The sequence below is a fragment of the Necator americanus genome, chromosome X (assembly GCF_031761385.1).
Source record: "Necator americanus strain Aroian chromosome X, whole genome shotgun sequence".
Lineage (NCBI taxonomy): Eukaryota > Metazoa > Nematoda > Chromadorea > Rhabditida > Ancylostomatidae > Necator > Necator americanus.
The window spans coordinates 27,249,948-27,268,881 of NC_087376.1; the positions used below are offsets into that span (position 1 = coordinate 27,249,948).

Below are 18,934 nucleotides of genomic sequence, written 5' to 3' on the forward strand. Positions count from 1 at the left end.
TTCAGGCGTTCTGGCGCACTATTTCCTACTGGAGCGCGCCACATCTTCCGGACCGGTTTTTACGGCAATTAGGAAGAAATAGACGGAATCACCCTCCTCCCCATGATCAACGACCCCATATGCGAATACTCCACCGGAAATCCGTACCACTCCAGACTCGTGGGGTGATGCCTTTAATGACCCTCTTTTTGCCGTGGGTGGAGTTGAGTGAAGGTCCCATCGCGCCTACCGTAAGCATGCCAGGAGCATTATAGAACACAGAGAAAGCGGACTGTCCAATTTCTCATACATATTTCGGGAATATGCCGATTTTCCTAAGGCTTCAAACATGTCCACAATTATTTGCTTAACATATCTATACACTTTGACTCAATTTAAACGTACACGGTGTTCTTCAACAGCTATATATTAGATACCGGAGCTGCAGAGCGGAGATTGCAATAACGACCAGTTCGAGAAATTCCACCAATTTTCTATTTCCAGTCTCAACTAACAACAAGCAATTTCCAATGATTCAAAAAAAAATTACATATAAGAAACGAAAAACAATGCATTACCCATAAAGTGAGTCAACAATGAACATACACATAGTCTACAAGACCTGTTTTTCTCAGTTTACCCTCGTCTTCCAATTTTTTCAGGTGAAGTTGGGTGGATCGGAAGGCGGCCACATGTACATTTCTAGGCAACGTTTTGTAGAGACCTCGAGTAACTTCAAGTGGATTTGCTCGTACGACCTGAAGATGGATTTTGATGTTTCCTTGATTTTCTACAACTTTATTTCCGATCAAGTTGTTCAGAGGGATTATGAACAGTTGTTACGTACGTAGCCATAATTCATCATGAAGAAAAACGGAGATGAGTGTCTAGCAGATCAATAAAGTATTTTGTGGATAGTCGCGGGATAATGTTCTAATGACATTTTAGATTTTAGCATTTTTTAATGCGTGGTATTCCAACCTTGTTCTACTTTTACAAATCAAAGCAGTTCCTGTGAAAAATTCTTCTAAATTGTGAGCCTTCAATACTTTTGAAATAACTACAAAATGCACCTTACGGAAATAATCGAGTATCTGCTGCTCCCGTTTTTCTCGTCTTTCAATGTATTCCTTAATTTTCGCTTTCGCATCGATGATTACAGGACCGTGGCCAGGGCAAATTATCTATAAGAGCAAGGAAGTGAATTACGTTGCAAATCTAAGAAATCCTATTGAATTTGAAAAAATGCACTTAGCGAATTGTGATGCAAGGAATAAGAGGTTTTTAGGTGATTGCTGGATATGATATGTCTGCGACCAAAGGTAATTAAGAAATGAATCAAAATTACGAAAAGGTGGGTTTAAGAAATTAATTATATATTAGATAACACGAATAATGGCACAGATCATTCACTTCAATTTTCTGAACAGAAAAATGATCTCGGATCTGGAAAAATCTCGCAATTTTCATGGCCGAACAATAGAGGAGTGTGTATTTGTGTTATTGGTAAGAATGTCTTTCTTTCTAATCTCCTGAGCACTCGGAAATTTCCCCTCGAAATGGGATCATATTTTTCTGGTTCTGGACTACCTCTCTCCAAGAAAATGCTTTAAACTGATTATTGATCGATCCTTAGAGTATCCTCCTTAGAGTAGTTTACCTTCTTGTTGAAGGGTTTGAAAGGAATTTTGTGTAAAACTGAGCTTTACACTGAAAATTTAATCTTGGTCGTGATGTTGTGTGCTTTTGAAAAGGGTTTAAGGAGCCGGAAGGAGTTTTGTGTGAAATTCCAGAAAACAACAAGATAATCTCAAAATGTCTACTATAGAAGAGTCCTATAGCTTGGACTGAGCGACCAACTTTGAATTAGTAGTACTTAAACTGCTACAGCCCTGCGATATTTTGAATATTTCAGATTTTTTTTCAGAGGAAGATTAGGGGAAATTTGAAAGAAAATTACTACTGTAACAAAATCTCGTGATCTAGAATGTAAGGGGTAGTTCGTCTTTTGGAAATACACGAGATCGATCCGTTTGAAAAAAAAATCCCACTACCGCATGACCTTCTTTCGTGTATTTATCAGAATCATCCAATCCTACCAGAAATCGTAACAACATCAACTCACCTTGCAAGGCAGCTCGAGAAGTTTTTTTAATGAACGCATGTAATCACTGAGATCCTCGAATATACTTGTGCCTTGTCCTGAAAATACAAAAAGAAATTCTTTGCTCAGGTCTCGTTTCCGTTTGAATATATACAAAACAGACCTAAAATGCAGTCACCACTGAACAGTACTCCTTCTTCTTCGTAAAATAATGAGATATGGTCAGAGGTGTGACCCCTGAAGCGATCCGAAAAAAAAAATTTCGGGCAGGAATTAAAAGAAATCGGAATTCGTAATTAAATCCGGAAAAAGGGAAATTTCTCATTTTAAAATCGCCCTCTGTGCTCTTCAAAAGCATCTGCGAAATTGCATGTGCTCATTACACTGCTTCTTTATAACTCACAAAACAACAACTTTACTTCTTTACACTTGTACAGGTTCTTCTAGGAGCACCATTTCAAAATGATTTAAATTTGAACTACTTATTAAAACTACACTAATAAGCGCTCAGATAGTTTGTCATCTAAATTAGAAAACCAATTAAATGCAAAGTATATGCATGGAAGTAATTTCTCCTTCTCCTATTTTCATGGAAATCTTCGATGTGAGGTTCTATCCGCCGAAGTGTCTCAGTAAGTCTCACAGCGGCCACATAGACTGGACGGTTTATCCAACGACGCAACTCTTTACAGCTTTAATATGATCCAGTTTTTGTTCACTTTATTTTTGTTTCTATTTGTGTAGGGAGGTGCTTTGTAGAAAGGTCAACCTCCATCTGTTTTCTGTATTTGCAGAGAGTGTTTCACATTTTTCCGGTGATAATTCCAATTTAGGTCACGATTTTGGCCTACTAATGGCGAAAAACGAACGTTATCAAAGGTTTCCTTAGCGTTCCTTTAGTCAATTAAGACATGTAAAGTACCGTTCTCCTTAAATATTTTCACTAACAAGTAAATCGGCCACCTCTGTAATGATCTTCGCGTTTTTCTGTGCTCTGTATGCTCAACTATCTTTGGAATTTTTCCATTTTTTACCCTTTGATTGACGGCGTAATTAATTGCAGAGCAAAACAAAAGGTCATTTATTTTTTTTATTCAAATACAAAACAAAACTGACTTGTATTTTCGGAGAACGTTAGCAGCTGCCGGATTTTTGTCTATTTTATCGGAGTTTGAGGTTGAATTTTATTCAATTTATTTTATTTTATCGCGCTTCCTCGGTACTGAACATTCACAATGCTGTTCGTACGAGGTGCTTTTCAAGAGTCCCGAAAAAAATTAGTCAGATCCAACATTACTTGCTGGTACCCCTGGGTTCATTTTTTCCACGACCTGTGTCGGAAGGTGCATCGTTCTTAACCTTAACGTGCGATGAGGTCACTTCAATGAGAAAGTACAATTTTAGTCTGTCTGTTCGACACCTCTTCTCGCTACTACACCACCTTAAATGTCCTTCAAATGTGAACTCATCCATAATCATAGGCTGATTAGTTGCAAGATAATGGCGTAGAGAGGTTAAACTAAACTATTCAAGGTCATCACCCATGGTCGATCGTTCGGTAAAAAGATTTCAAACTGACAACTCGACTCCTAACTTTTGAGGTCATTCAACGCTCAAACTGTTCTCTGATTTGACTTCAAAAGTATTCAGCGCAAAAATGTTTTCTGGTTGCTGATCCATTCACGTATTTGAACCGGTTTCTCAACTGATTCCTGGTTATTGTCCATTATCTGATTCAATTGTTTTATGCACGTTTGAAGTTAAGTTAGGTTAGCGTATAAACACCTGGCTGCAAGCTTTAAAAAGTATTTCATTGTCCACATACTCCATCCATAAACTATAAATTATTCATATAATAGGTTCTGTGTAGTTCCTCATTGAACTTACCTCGTATCAATCACCCTTAGGGTAATACCGTCTTGTTTGAACACATGTCCTTCCTCAACATATGTACATTCACTGAGATTCTTCTGAAAATAGGAATATGAGAAAGCTTTTCTTAGAATCAGACCTTTTTTGTTTTTTTTGTTAGCCTGGCTAATACTCCTTACATTTGTCTTGTACTTTCTTCTATAGACTGGTGGTTTTTCGCCTCGTGACGTCCGAAAGTGGTCTCGTACCGAAGGACATCCACCTACAGTATGCATGCATGTTAAAACTCATCTTGTTCGTGTTGAATTCTTACAGTTCAGGAGAAATATTTGCTTGTATTTGTTTTTACACCTTAGTAATCAAGTTGAATATGTTTGTGAATTTTTTACCTTCTGCTTAAAAAAAAACAAGATCCTCGACGGAGGTTACCTGTGTGATCGTGATGCCAATGCGTGCAGATTATTCCTTCTATAGTGGCATCACCAAGGGATTCTTTGAGTTTGCCAATATATCTAAAATAGCACTTATGTTTTTGCATACAAGTGAAGAGGTAGAACTTCTGGGATGTCTCGAGAAATAAGTTCAATCGCTCTAGATAAATGTTCCTAAATGTTCTCGAATGAATTGTGTATGATCCCTGGACCATAACGAATGTTCTCATTATTTTCTATGAACTTCATACTGATATGCTTTGTGTAAAGTTTTCCGTTATTTTGATATATTTTCCTCTTAAAAATCCCACTTTGTGCTCAATTCTATTTTCTGTTTCTTCTATACAAATCAGAATTCAATTGTTGACAGTCCGTGAATTGCAGTATGATAGGTTCAGAATTAGCGCAGAATTCTAGAGCAGATATAAGTGAAAAGTTGCTCCCTCCCTGCTCTTGGAGGAAAGTGCGAAAGTGTTCAATGTCATTTGCATGTTGTATAACAATGTGTTTTTATTCCAGAACACGTTCTCTTGTAGGTGCAAGATACGGTTTTTGCGCGCCAGCAACTTGTTTCTCGTTCAAATATGCTAGATCGCAACTATTGATGTTTCTTGACGTTTTTCCAGAGAACTCATAAAAATAATCTGTACTGAACCCGAACAAAAGTAACGGTTAGAACGTAACAGCGGGCGAATATGTTCAACCACGTGTGCGCGGCGCATCAGCAGCAACGCACTATCTATTTTTTTTACTAAAAGAGAGCGTATTGCGAAATTGAAGATGTTTGGATATCTCCATGAAACGATAATGTTAGTGATGTGACTTAATTGACTCAATCGCAGGGCTGATTTTATCGCCTGACGCGGTTGCCCGCATCTTCGCTGAGGTGTGTAGTTGAACATTGCTCTACACAAACTTCTCGACCTTCTCGAGAGTTTGCACAGAAACAATCCTATCCCTTATCCTGCGAAAGCTTATGTCTCGCCTGAACTTCTTATCCACGCTGAATGTCTTCAGCTCCTCTTTTACCACCCCAATCCAGAACTTCCGTTTCCGGACAGGTGGCCACTTTCAGGTTGAACCAACAAACTCTTCAGAACCCGTTGAACAAGTCGATTTGCTGGCCTCCTCAATATATGACCAAAGAAGCGAAGACCTTTTTCTGTAGCAACTTTCGTGCAATATGTTATTATCTTCAACGTGTTATCCGCAGGTTCACCACATGGATTCATTGTGACATTCCCAGTTCAAAAGTAGCTAAGCAGCAATCTTAATAGCATCTTCCCCCTGCTATCAAGCCTTCCATAACCGTAGATGGTGCTGCCCAAGTCTCCGATCCGTACATCAAGTTGGGACGAATCTGGGATAAGTAGAATCGCAACTTGACATAATCGGAGTTGACCAACGGCCTTTCGCTGTGGGGTTACATGCAGAGTGGCCTTAGCGCAGCTAACAGAATATCATTCTGATAGCTGCCGTTGTTCTTCAGCCTACAACCCAAGTAACAGAACTCATCGACGAGTTTTATCGGTTCTGATTCCTGTTAGAGGTCTCGAGGAGATCCATATCTGCTTGCATTTATCAGGGCGTAGAGGTAGTCCATAGGCTGCAGCCAACTTCGATACAAAGTTGACAGCATGTTGAAGTTTCGTACTGCTTCCCGTGAATATAGAAACGTCGGCGTAGTTGAGATCGGTTAAAGAGCACCTTGACTGTGCTAAAACGATGTCGCCAGAACAATTATCGACTGTTCGTCACTTACTGTTAAACTTTAACGATAATATCGATGGGAAAGTTGAACACTTAAAACAGTGTTGTACATCAAGCTGATCTTTGAATTGGAGCAGTTGTTCGCCAATTCATGTCATCAAGAAAGCGAACGAACTTTCCTTGTACTCCATCGGCTGGGAGCTCGTTGAGAACACAGCTTCGATGTGAAGAGTTGAAAGCGGGTTCAAAGTCCAAAAAGACTAGTTGTATTGGCTTCGAATACCGCTGCTACAGTTCGGTCATTCTCCAGACGATGAACATAGGGTGAACGGTCAATCGTAGATCGGCCTGGACGAATGCCGCCTTGTTTGCCGCGCGTTTTTTCTTCGCGATGTTTAGTAGTGTTTAGTGTTTAGTAGTCGGTTCACTACAATCCGCTCTAAAACCTTCCACCTAACACGTAGAAAAGAGATTCCTTGATAGTTCTCGGGGTCTGTGACGGATAACTTCTTGTAGAGGAGAATTATGTCTCGTCCAGACAGGTTTCCTTCTCATCAATCCATATTGAGGGGATGACCTTTGTCATCTCACAAATCCAAGAAGTAGGAAGATGTTGGCAACGCGAATTCCTTCTCTGGGACTTTTCCTGGCTGAAATCGCCAGTGGTATGAGTAGCGCATACAGAGGTATGTGCGGATTTTGATACTATAGATGCGACGGCTAACTTCTTTCGCGGCCTTGGAACACAGGGAGCGTTTCCCTTGTAGCGTTCTGGATGCACTGAAGGAATCCGCTTCGCCAAGCTTTTTTTTCCAACGTGAGTAGTCAAACGTGAGCAGAATTTTGTTCTACATTCTTCATCTTTCAGATCTACCATATTGATCTTCGGTTGAAGAGGAACTCCTCGGTTTCTCTTGTGGAACCGCTTCTTGAAACCGGGAACTAGATGGTGGTCAATGTCGAACGCGGCGTCCCAAACAGGTCTAGATTTTCGGTTATCTCACTGAGGAATATTCCTCGTCAGAAAGTTGTCGATCTGATGTTTGAGAGTTCTCATCGGCTCTTTAAGCGTCGAAGGGGGTTGACCCTTGCCACGTAAGCTGACAGCGTCGATGATTCCCCTCAAAAGTAGAAGCGATGATGAGGCTCACCTGTTCACATAATTCCACCATGCGGTCACCGTTATCCGACGTGCGCTTCGGTGGATGAAACCATTTCTCTATCATATCGGATTATTGTTAAAGTCCCATCTTTGCACTCACGTCGATTCGAAAAATGACCACTTGCTCGCTAGGTATTTCAGACATCAGCGCATTGAGTTCACCATTGAAGGCGTCCTTATTGTTGTCTTCTGCGGTTTCCGTATATGCATGAGCACTTACGACCCAGAGTTTACGTCATCTACGATCCCACAGTCGTACATAGAGACTTCTAGACGAAGTTGAATCCAATCCCTCCACGAAGTTCCTGTAGCCGGTCCTTACAGCTATCGCGCAGCTACTTTCATAAGCATTCCCGGAGAAGATAGTATAGTATCCGATGCTGACGATCGGCCGGTCTTTGATGTGTGTCTCCTGCAGCGCAACAAGATTAACACAGAAATATCGCAGAATCCCAGACAAGGCGGTTTTTTTAGAGTTCACTCGAACAGTGTTCGGAAGTTGAAAGGGGCGAAACGAATGGTTGCTGTCAAAAATTCCACGCTCCCCTCAGCAGTTGACTTTTCAAGTTATGTGCTATTCCAATTTCCTGTACGAGAGCTCCTTTTTTTGTGAAAGGTGTCAAAACCTTTCACAATATAACTGTGTAGCTTGTACGTTATATAGCTCGTATATAGCTCGTACGTTCATAATACGTACACTCGAATGCTTGATTACTGCGTTTACTAAAAGCGTGGCTCCCTCGAGCAGATAGCAATCAGACTTGTATGTACGGCCCCACTTTAGCGGTGTAGGTTACGGATATGAGCTTGCACATGTTCAATTCTCCTTGATCCCCCTAAAAACAGCGTGGGAAACTGCAGTCTTGTGCGAATTCCCCTACAAGGGCACCTCATAACTCTTGTTTCTCACGCGTGCTGGCTCCCTCAGCCTATTTAATGGTTTTATTTGTACTCCTTTCGCTGGAGAAACATCATTGGTTATCGCTCGCTCTCTCGCAGACGCGGCTTATGCACAGTGGTGGCGCGTTATAAAGTGTTCTGCAGGAAAATACGTACAGAAAGGTCGTTTCGTACTCCATTTTTCATCAATTATCAAGAAGAATTGAACATCTACATGGCCATTCCCGAAAGCTACACCCTTAACACTATCCTTTTCTGGAGAGATCGCTACAGCATTAATTTCCTAGTTTCTGGGATATACACACTCTCTTTCTCCTCTACTCTTACCCAGCCGAGCGCACATCGCGATAATACAGTTCTGCGCCCTACTATGTGTACCTCATGTTGTTCGCCTCTCCAGCATCTATTAAAAGCTTCTTTTTCTCAGAACCAACCAGATAGGTGTTCGTGCCCTGTAATGTTGTACTAAAAAATTGAAGTGTTAAAATTTATAGTAACTGACCTGGAGTGTGAATGTCCCAGGATTCTGGCCAAGGACTCGTATTATATTCGGACTGATATATACTACATCATCGAGAGGAGTCAAATTCTCACGAGGTTTCTTATATTGAAATCTTCTAGAGTACTGAAAGTAGATGTAACCGGTGACACATGTGTAGAAAAAGTCAAGGTATCGCCGAAATAGGGTCCAGTAGTCCATATTGCTTTGAATTCTAAAAAAGAAGTTTATAATTTAGACTGCATTATGCATGGTTTTTGGAAGAATATGATGTTTGCTGTTTTCTTTAACTCCAACAAGTTATAGTACACTATGGAGAAATTTAATTTCGCAAAAAATGGTGTGCAGAACATTACTATATTACTATATTATTGTGCATAATATAATAATAATAATAATAGTAATAATAATAATAATAATAATAACAATAATAATAATAATTATTATTATTATTATAATTACTATAATTATAATTATAATTATTATAATAATAATTATTATTATTACATTACTATACTTATTTTGTTGTTAGAAATGCAAAATTGAAATAGATGATAATCCTCCAAATCTCTTTCCGTAGATAGGATTAGAAAGAACCGAGTAACGAAGCATTTCTACGAAGATTGAATGATAAAGAGTAATATTTACAATTCAATCTTTGTCGACCATCTCGTAGGAAAAATCCAATGTATCTCCTCTTGGCTCTCCGATAACGAGACACAACGAACTACTTTAATATTTACGAGAAGAAAACACTGCTAAAAAAAATTCTCAGTACTGAATCTTCTACACGTTTCTGTAGTGTACCCTTATTTTTATTGGTTACTAAACAAAAACTAGATGTTTTTCAGTTCTAAAAAACCAGAACAATTCGCTATGATGCAGATTTTATCACTCAGTTTTTTCTTTTCGAATAAATTAGAACTCAGGTGATTTTAATGAATTATTTCAATGCTTTGTTTAAACTGCACAAAATCCTTAGTATCAAAACTGGTTGCCTCTCAGGCAAACACACACCTGAACGTTCATTCCCAGCCTATTCAATGTTAACGATATTAGCGTTATTTCCCTCGGGGAACTGAGACAATTTTGTTGTCACTGGAGTTATCGCTTAAGATAATTAAAACAAAAACAAAACAAGAGAAGCAGATCACGTTGATTGAAAATGGTGTTCCTATAAGGTGTGACTTTAGCAGGAATACAACTTCTGGATGAGGTTAGTATGGAAACTGAGAATATGTAACTGTGAACAAACAGGGAATGGCCGTGATCAGACACGTTTGGCCACTTTTTCGTCATGCATTTGCAAAGTTTATGAATAGAATGGAAGTTATTTTCTTGTCTTCCTTCTCTCCACACTGTTCTTGATGTAAAGTCAGGAAAAAGATAAAAATTACTTTGCTCTATGATTGATGATATTTTTTGGATATTCTATCTGCTAACTGTTGTCAGGCATCTTAAATATTTCAAGGAAGGAATTTCTAAGTCACTTGGAGAAATGAATTTTGCAACTGTTTTTTTATTGTATGCACATAGTTATACATATTGTTATATCTGTAGTAATAACGATATTAACAGTAATAGTTTATAAGTATAAGAGTTTTGTTTACAGTGGACTGTTGACAGTGGAACAATAAGATTTAACTTTAATTCAAAAACTTTTGTGCAAAGTAAAGGAGAATTTTTTCTCAACAGTTTCTATGAATAATTTTTTAAAAGTAGTTTTTTTCCATGTTTTTACGAAAATCATCTCTAATTTACAGGTACTAGATTTACAACCAATCCCTGTCAATAGTATCACTGCCACTCTAGAATTTACGATTAGCGGAAAATTGTCCAAGGTCTTCACCGTGGCCCCAGCACGTGCATATCTCTCTTTCTATTTGAAGGGCAACTACAAAATTCGCTCTCAAGTGCAACGCGTACTACGCCTTTCGCCCTCGCCATCTTTTTTTTTTCTTGATTCCAACGAAAAGTGAACAGTAGACGAACAGTTGTGGAAAGGTCACAATTTTCAAGGTTTCCCATGTTCTACAACAAGAAATTTAGGCGAAAAAATAACATTGTCAACAAGTGTAGTTTTGTATACTCCTTTTACTTCCACTTTTTTTCGAAGAAAAAAAAAACAATCCCCAACGACACATATAAAAACTTTTCACCTTGTTGCATGAGAAGAAAACTGGTTCCCGTCAACCAGAAAAACATCTTCCTTTGTGAAAATCCAGCAAATAACTACTCATGAAAATATTTTGCACAATTTGTGAGCGAAAAACAATTCGTAGTAGAATCATATGTAAACATCATCATTTCAGAGATGTAATCCAGAACCGAAAATGGAGTTCTGAATCACCAAATCGAACCGACGATCTTGTTACCGATCGAATACGCTGTGTGCTATCCGTTTCTAGTTTTTTTTTTTTACTTTTTTTGTTTCGTAGCATTCGAATATGTTTCGGCGTGTCTTTCTTTTAAAATCCTGAGTATCTTATTATCCAAAATAGATTTGTTGTAGCGAAAAACATTGGAGAACGATTTTTTTCGGTGTGCAAGCGCTTCTGACCGATTGATTTTATTATTAGAAAAACTACGGACATTTGACATTCAATCCGTAAAATTTCGAGAGTCTGTTGGTCTTTTTCCATTAAACAACAAATGTGTCATTGGAATTGAGCAACTGAGCATTACAGCACAACAAATGCAGGAAAAGAAATCAACAGCTTGAAAATAATCGATACGAGAGGTTCAACTGGGCGGGATAGTTCACGGATCACGAGCACCTGCGATTCACATTTTACTCGAACGAAATAAACCAATTGGCGAGGATCTGTGTAGTTTCTGGACTAGTATATTCTACTGGTGAAGATCTGGATCTAGATAATTTTTTGCACCACAAGAACGGAACTTTTCAACGAAGTGTCCCACTTTTGTTGTATTAGTGTCGTCAGTTAGATATTTTCGATATTAAAAAGTTCGGCTAGGAATCTGTTCGATATTTCTGGGAAGACCTCTTTGTGCTTTCCGATCCCGTAACTTATCAGTGTGATGATGGAAAATATTGAGAGGCTATTATGATGTAATGTGTCTGTCGTATACGTAAAGCAAACCATGCGGTCTGGTTGTGATAAGAACGTAGTCGCCTGATTGATGGTGTAGTGTGAATGATAAGCTGTACTAAAGGGAAAGTATCATCCTTATATTTCTCGTTTCTTCCGAGAATAAAATTCTTGAAAAAATTCATTCGGAGCAGTGCTTCTTAGATTGTCCATGTCATTGTCATCATTATGGTAGAAATTGGCACCACATAGCAAAGAGTAGAGTTAGCAGTCAAATAAGCAATCAACTTATTTCTTCTGGAAGTTTTTCATTTCTAGTAGTGAGAAATATTATTTATCAATCTGTAACAAAAATCTGTGAATGAACAGAGATATTTCCTCTGTCAAAGTGTAACCATTATATTTAACATCTTCTTTAACTTTTCCTTTTTTTTAAACCACACAGCCTCAATATTAAAAATGTTGGGGGAAAATTACAAATTCATGCATAAATGTTTTGGTACCACATTTTTAGGCGAACCTACTGCTGATCCATTCTGTTTTTTTTTTCAAAGAAGGAAGGGGACCAAATAATCATAGCCTACTATTGTGAAGTTAAAGTAGATCACAAAAAATTTTCTGTAAATGGTAATGTTAAAGGCATCACCCGACTAATTTGCTATGGTACGGATTTCAGGTAGAGAGTTCCTATACGGGGTCGTAGATTATGGAGTGGAGGGTGATTTCGTCCATTTCTTCCTAATCGCCGTAAAAACGGCCCGGAAGATGCGGCGCGTGCACAAGGCTGGCGCGCTCCAATCGAACTTTTTGAAGAAAATAGCGCGACGGAACGCTCGGAGCCGTATCTTCCATGCCGTTTTTTTTTTACAGTAATGCAGCTTTACGGTGCGGCAGGAAGAAATAGACGGAATCACTCTTCTCTCCATAGTCTACTACTCCGTATGGGCATAACCCATCTGAAACCCACGCCACCCCAGATTCGTGGGGTGATGCCTTTAAACGACCACTAATATCTTTCTACTAAAAGGGTAGGAGTTTAGTCCAGGATCAACGAGCAGTGAAAAGACTATTTTATCCTGTTAAACATTTGGAATCCCCCTAATTTAGCTTTTAATTGATGGATTTGGATTTCGGTAATTCCAGTAGGCTCAGTACTTTGAACTCTGCTCTCCCGATTGTTTTCCTGGTATATGTTGACTTTTAAAAGATCATCAACCGGTTCTAAAGAAGAAATTTTTGGATAGATTCTCCACTGTTTTCTGAAGGAACTATAAGAAATATTTGGATAGAAGTTAGAATTAGCGATACGGACGTTCTACAACTTTCTATACAGAAAAGATCCTAAAAATTGTTGGTATCCTTGATCTTTGATCCTGAATTGTTTACATTTGTGGGTTCCGCGTTTTTATATGTACATATTACAGATGTTCCGCATATCATTAGACACTGAAACTCTTTATTTCCTGGGCTTTTTTTTCAAGTTTTTGAACTCGTGGGTGATTTTCGAATCAAAGTCCGCATTTTTCTGGGGTCCTCTCTGTTCCATCGACTTAACGTTTTCTAGGCAAGGACACTTAATCGTCTCCACGTCTATGAAACATGCCGTTTTCTTGTAATAGCAAATGTAATAGAAGAAGGAGACTATATGCACTATATGTGATTAGTTCGCATTGACAGAGCTCTGAACGTTTTGGCGGCGGCTGTCATTTGTCACTTTATTTCATGTCATTGACGACATATCGGACCGATCACGGCTATTTTTCGAACTTTACACACATAATTCACACATATAGGCTCGAATCATTTTTTGTACTTCTTCTTTTTATTTCCAAATTGTTCTAAAAATTCGATTTGCTTGGTTCTTTCCGATAAACTCTGCTCGGAGTTCTTACCGTGCGGTCACAACCGTATACGTTTCTCGATCGCACGATGATAACACTTTACGAACTATGAGTGAGATTGAGTCCTTTGAACGAATGTTACAGTACATATTTACAACATGTTACGCATTTGAATTTTTAACACATTTGAATCACGGGCCTATTTTTTGATTATACTATTATTTCATTGTAATCATTTTTTCATCTTTTTTCATAATTAATTGTCCATTTACTGTAGTAGCGGTGAAAACGTGGTCGAAGTCTCTCCTGAAAAATGTTTAGAAATAGTGCTACGGACACTCAACTACTTTCTAATAGTGCAATGATCCTGAATTTTTGGCATCCGCTTTATTTTTTTCCAAAATCCTAAGCTCCAAGCTTCTAAATATTTCGTATCTTTATCTGAAAATTGGAAAGCTGTCGAAAGGTGAAGTGCAAATTATTCCAGAAAAATCATCATATATGAACTTTAACTCTTCCTTACGTCTATGCGTGCAGAAGATAATACTATTATTAAGTTCCTACTGTTTCTCTTCCATACACTGGCAAATTTTGGAATTATTTGTTATTACATATATAAGAGAGTCCTAAAAACTTTATGCCGTTTCAGAAATAGAAATAGAATGGAACCCATGAAATCAGAATTTTGGAAGAGCTCTGAGAAATTTCTCCAGTCCTGAGAAGTTCGTTGCTACTATTTCAAACTATCGCTCATTTGAATTCTTAGAAAGATTTTATTTTTTTTTGAACACGTCCCTAATTCAATTAATTTGCCAATATAACTGTTCGCTTTCATGAAATCAACCTATTTCTGCTCGATACCTCCAATAAAAAGCCATTTGTCAAACTTTTCATAAATAATAAATTCTCTTCCAGAATACTGATTTCTCGCAGCAAAGAATCGTAGGGAAATGTTCAGGATCGTGTGTTGATACATCGATGAACTGAAACAATAGATAATATTTTTAAAATGGAAATGAACATCAGTAAGAAATATTGTTTTTGTTCCTCAAAAGAATGATTTTTTTAAACAATTTCAATAAATCCATAACAAATAATAAATAAGTTTATTACTTGATTGACTTCAGTTATCTATTTAATCTGAGGAATTTTGAAAACAGCTTAGAGACTTTTAGAAAATTAAGAAATGAGACAAGTAAATGTTCAGAGATTATCTTTGCACTGCTAAAATATATATGTACTTTAATCACTCATTTACCTGAATATCCAGAAAGGTCGATAGTCTTCGTTTTTTTTTGGTCACAGTAATTTCGGGATTCTTTCTTACAATAACACAGCAGAGGTTCCTGCTTCTCCTTTTCTTAATCTTTTTTCTTCCACTGTAAACTTTTCTTAATTCTTTGTACCTAAAAAAAGATCCAAAAGTTTTTTGAAGAACAAAAAAACAATATCTTTCTTTAAATTTAACCTCACTTCTCATTTTAGTTTATTTTTTAGTCTTGAGAAGTAGTGGAAGTTAGTAATAATTAATTAGGCTTAACCTTCTCCAAGTCTACGAGTTTTTTATTTGATTTATTTAGTGTAATCTTTTTGTTGAACGACGTTCTTTTCAATACTAAATGTCTGTTCCATAATACTATGATTCAAGGAATTCATGGCGTTTGCGAGCTATCACAAAAATTTCGAAGAACTACATGAAATGATACGGTATTCTGTAAGAGTTTCGCACCGAAATCAGACAGTTCAACTTCTTATCAGAGAGACGGAGCGATCCTAGTCGAACATTGTTCATTGCTTCCTTCTCGGAGACCCGTTGATTGAGTAAAATGCTCAGAAATCTTTATGTGTTCTTTTAGGTTGAATAATAAAGCGTCAGCACCTTTTTGCGAACATGAAAAATGCACATAGGAACAAAAAGCAATTCAAAACCTTAGATATTAAATAAAATATATAAATCTTAAATATCTTTCATTGGAGAATTTCCCATTTTACGGGAAAGTCTTATTCTGGTCATCCAATTTAATTTTTTAGCGCTTTCTCACACCAAAGATGTGGTGTCAAATGGACAGAACGAAATATTTATGACGCCTTCACTTTTTTGCAACAAGTCGAAGTGATAAGATCGGTGATGCTTGTTGTGAGATTCGTGTTGTTCATGGAGGGTATCAAATAAGGCATGAAAAATTCAAAAATACAAAAAAAAACCTCGAAAAAAGGGGGAAAATGCAGGAGAAGACATGAAAAAGAACAATTAATGTCATAGAGAAACAACTGAACAATGGAAGGAAGTTGTTGAAAAGCAATGAAAGGAACAACAGTAGAGAGTGCAGAGTTGGATAGTTTGTTGAAATTTTTTCATTTTCCGAAAAAAAAAGATGAAAACAAATTTCCTCCAAATCAACTGGACTCTGGTCGACCAATGTGTGATCCTTGCTTTCGAGATCAAAATTTGAAATTTTGAAGCGCGAAGAGAAACGGCACAGTCGTTTTCAGGCATTATTTCTCCTCCATATAAGACGCCAACCTTAGCATCAGAGGCCCTATCGTATGGTTTAAATGCAAAAGAAAAAACAAACGGCGTCGAAAGTGTTCAATTTTATCCGCTTCACACTCCACCTTAATAGTCTAAAAATGCAAGAATTCAGAAAATTAAAATTCAGAATGGAGAAATCGTGTGGAATAAAAAATTCTCATTTGACCGATAATATATGTGGATCCTTGGAAATAATGGTTATTCTTATCTTCATTTTCCACTTTGAAAAAAAAAGCTCACGATTTATTTCTTAACCTAATAAAATTGGAACAAATTCGCACATCGGAGAAAAATGTCATCCTGGTCAGAAATTTCCGGCTTTTCAAGGTATCCATTATTTCCTGAGCGTGTTCTTGTGCCAGTCGATTGCCAGAATTTCATGTCTGGATACGTCAGCAATGGGAAATGACGTCTTTAAATCCCTTAGGAGAGGCTATCAGAGCTTTGTCATCCGTCGAGAAATATTGCAGACATTGACGCTGACGAAACTGAAGGACATCATGGTCGACGCACTTCCAGCGAAAGTGCATTATGACGCCATCCATCTTGGCTTTTCTTTGGAATATTCGCGAAAAAAAAAGTCCAATGCTTGCGCAGCGCTCACGCGCTGCTTCCTTTTCTCGTCCGTTGCTTTCAGAAAGTTTTAATGTGAGAGTTGGCTTAACGCCAAACAGTGAACGTGTTTTTCGAGCGCGTGGCTGGTCTCATGACGAAGTCACACACACACACACACGCTGAGTTTCTGTGTATGTGAGGTATTTTGTCCTCTTCTTAATACGCCACCCCAAAACAACAACTTCACCTATCGCTAGTGCTCCCGCCTACGCCATATTTCTGAAATTTTTTAAGCTCCGAGTTGGCGCTTGTCCTTTTCATGGATGGATTTCCCTGGATCCGTCATCACTTTTCACCTTAGACTTTATATTCTACGATGCTTGAAGATATTGAATGATACCCCAAGGAAGAATTAGTGTTGTGGTACATCAATGAAGGCAAGGAGCAACAAGCAGCATGTGCGCATTGGTGCGATGACCGCTTTTTCCTCGCTTTTCCTCCTCGATGTTCCGCCATGCTGGCACTCAGCCAGACTTCACAATCGATAGTGCAATGACGCAAACCCTTCTACTGATGGCGCTCTGGATAAAAATGCGGGTGTTCTTTACACTGAGCGTCAGGACAACCCACACACAAACACACGCACACATAAAGTACATATATATACATACACATATACATAGTTGCATACATACGGTGGTAGATATAAACGTGCTTCAGAAGCCTTGCACCTCTCTACCCAAACACAATCACCCTTAACAGTTGAATTTTGTGTGAATTCGCATGATTCACCTTCTCGTTCCTCCTCATTTTTCTCTCTTAATCCATCTATTCATCGTCAATAAACTGATTTTAATGGTTTTTAAGGTGTCTTACTCATACTGAACTACTTTTTTTCAGCTATTAAACTCATGAATCCATGAGGTCTTTTATTTTCCTGGCATCTATTCCTTGTAATAGTTCGCGTCAAACATTTGAGAGGATTGTACCTGGATTACGCAAATACTGCGCATAATTCTAACGACTAGAAGTTGACGACATTGAGAAATTTGAGCGCAGAACGATGTAAAATCACTGTAAAATCAATCACCGTAAAACACCCGAATCGTAGCACAACACATGAAACTACATTACATATACTAGAGGAAGAACAGGAGACTTTGACTGATCCATAAGCAATTTGAAAAATATTTTCCATGAGATGTGTTAAATTCATGACGAAAAACAGCGACAGTTACGCATTCGTATTAAGAAGCCTAATAATACTAAGTAGAAATTGGTGAATTCAATTTCTGAAGGCGTTCACAGAAGGTAGAAGGGTGCCAAATTTGAAATTAACGCAAAAATCTCTGTGAAGGTACCGGTATCAGATTCGCTCTCAGAAACCTCCTAGATTCATGGTAGAGCTTCAGGAATTTATTGTGATCAAAAATAGATGTCGATTGTCGGTAATCTCGTCGATGTGGAATGCTTCCTTTCCGAGATTTTTCCATTAACTTGAAAATTCCTTTTCCTCCTGGAAACGTGCGACTTCCCTCTGCTATTGATATATCTCTTTGATTTGAATGAGGTATCCGAATCACTTATCAATGTCATAAAATAGAGATCACTTTTGAAATCAGTTTTTTTAGATGAGTTTTTGTTGTTGTCGTGCTTATGTCAGTGAAAAAGAGAGAAAAGATAAGCTTTAAGGTTTTCTTGGTTGTTTGTGGAAAGATTTGATCCGACATCGACAGTTTGTTTGTCGGGTTATCGATTTCATGCTGTGAATTAGATGATTGGCCAGAGCGTTAACCAATAAAATTAGTCGCGAAACTCGTGTACATCTTATCAAAAAAAAAAATCAATGCATTATTCCATGTAATGTTATGCGAACGTCTTTGGCGTGTATAAATCGCAGAAATGACGATATTTATCGGAAAGAAGCGAAGCAACGACAGTTGCCAACCGTAATGTTTTTATTTCATGGATTAGTGAGTTATGCCCACCCATAGTTGTCGGGAACAAAAAACCAACCTAAGACAGGCTATAAAACAACAAAAATCAAACACTGTTCGAATTGTGCTTTGTGGTTGGGGTACTGGTGTATCCAGTTTCTGGATCTGTATTCGAATCAATTAACTGTGAACAGAAAATCTCTGGATGTCTAGTTAGGCGTATGTATTAGTGAAAATACACGTACTTTAATGTGAATGACATTCTTCTTCTCGTCCTTCTCACATGTTCTCCTACTCTTTCACCTCTTCTTCTCCTCCTCCTTCTCCTCTTCGTCCATGCCAACAACTGACAACAACA

At 38.0% G+C, this 18,934-nt stretch overlaps 1 protein-coding gene across 2 annotated transcripts; it reads right to left on the minus strand.

The window, feature by feature from the left end:
- Window positions 1-569: 569 nt before the first annotated feature.
- RB195_025674 (uncharacterized protein) lies at window positions 570-18,914 on the minus strand (the record flags this gene model as incomplete). Of its 2 annotated transcripts, none has more annotated exons than XM_013450230.2 (10): window positions 570-737; window positions 1,053-1,163; window positions 2,105-2,181; window positions 2,247-2,320; window positions 3,971-4,053; window positions 4,135-4,217; window positions 4,385-4,467; window positions 8,537-8,610; window positions 8,661-8,871; window positions 18,880-18,914. In XM_013450230.2, the coding sequence occupies 10 exons, from the start codon at window positions 18,912-18,914 to the stop codon at window positions 570-572; spliced, it is 999 nt and encodes a 332-aa protein (XP_013305684.2). The 2 variants fall into 2 exon arrangements, with proteins under 2 accessions (XP_013305684.2, XP_064069798.1); XM_064213917.1 differs by lacking the exon at window positions 18,880-18,914 and having other exon boundaries at window positions 8,661-8,712; window positions 8,801-8,811.
- Window positions 18,915-18,934: the final 20 nt, after the last annotated feature.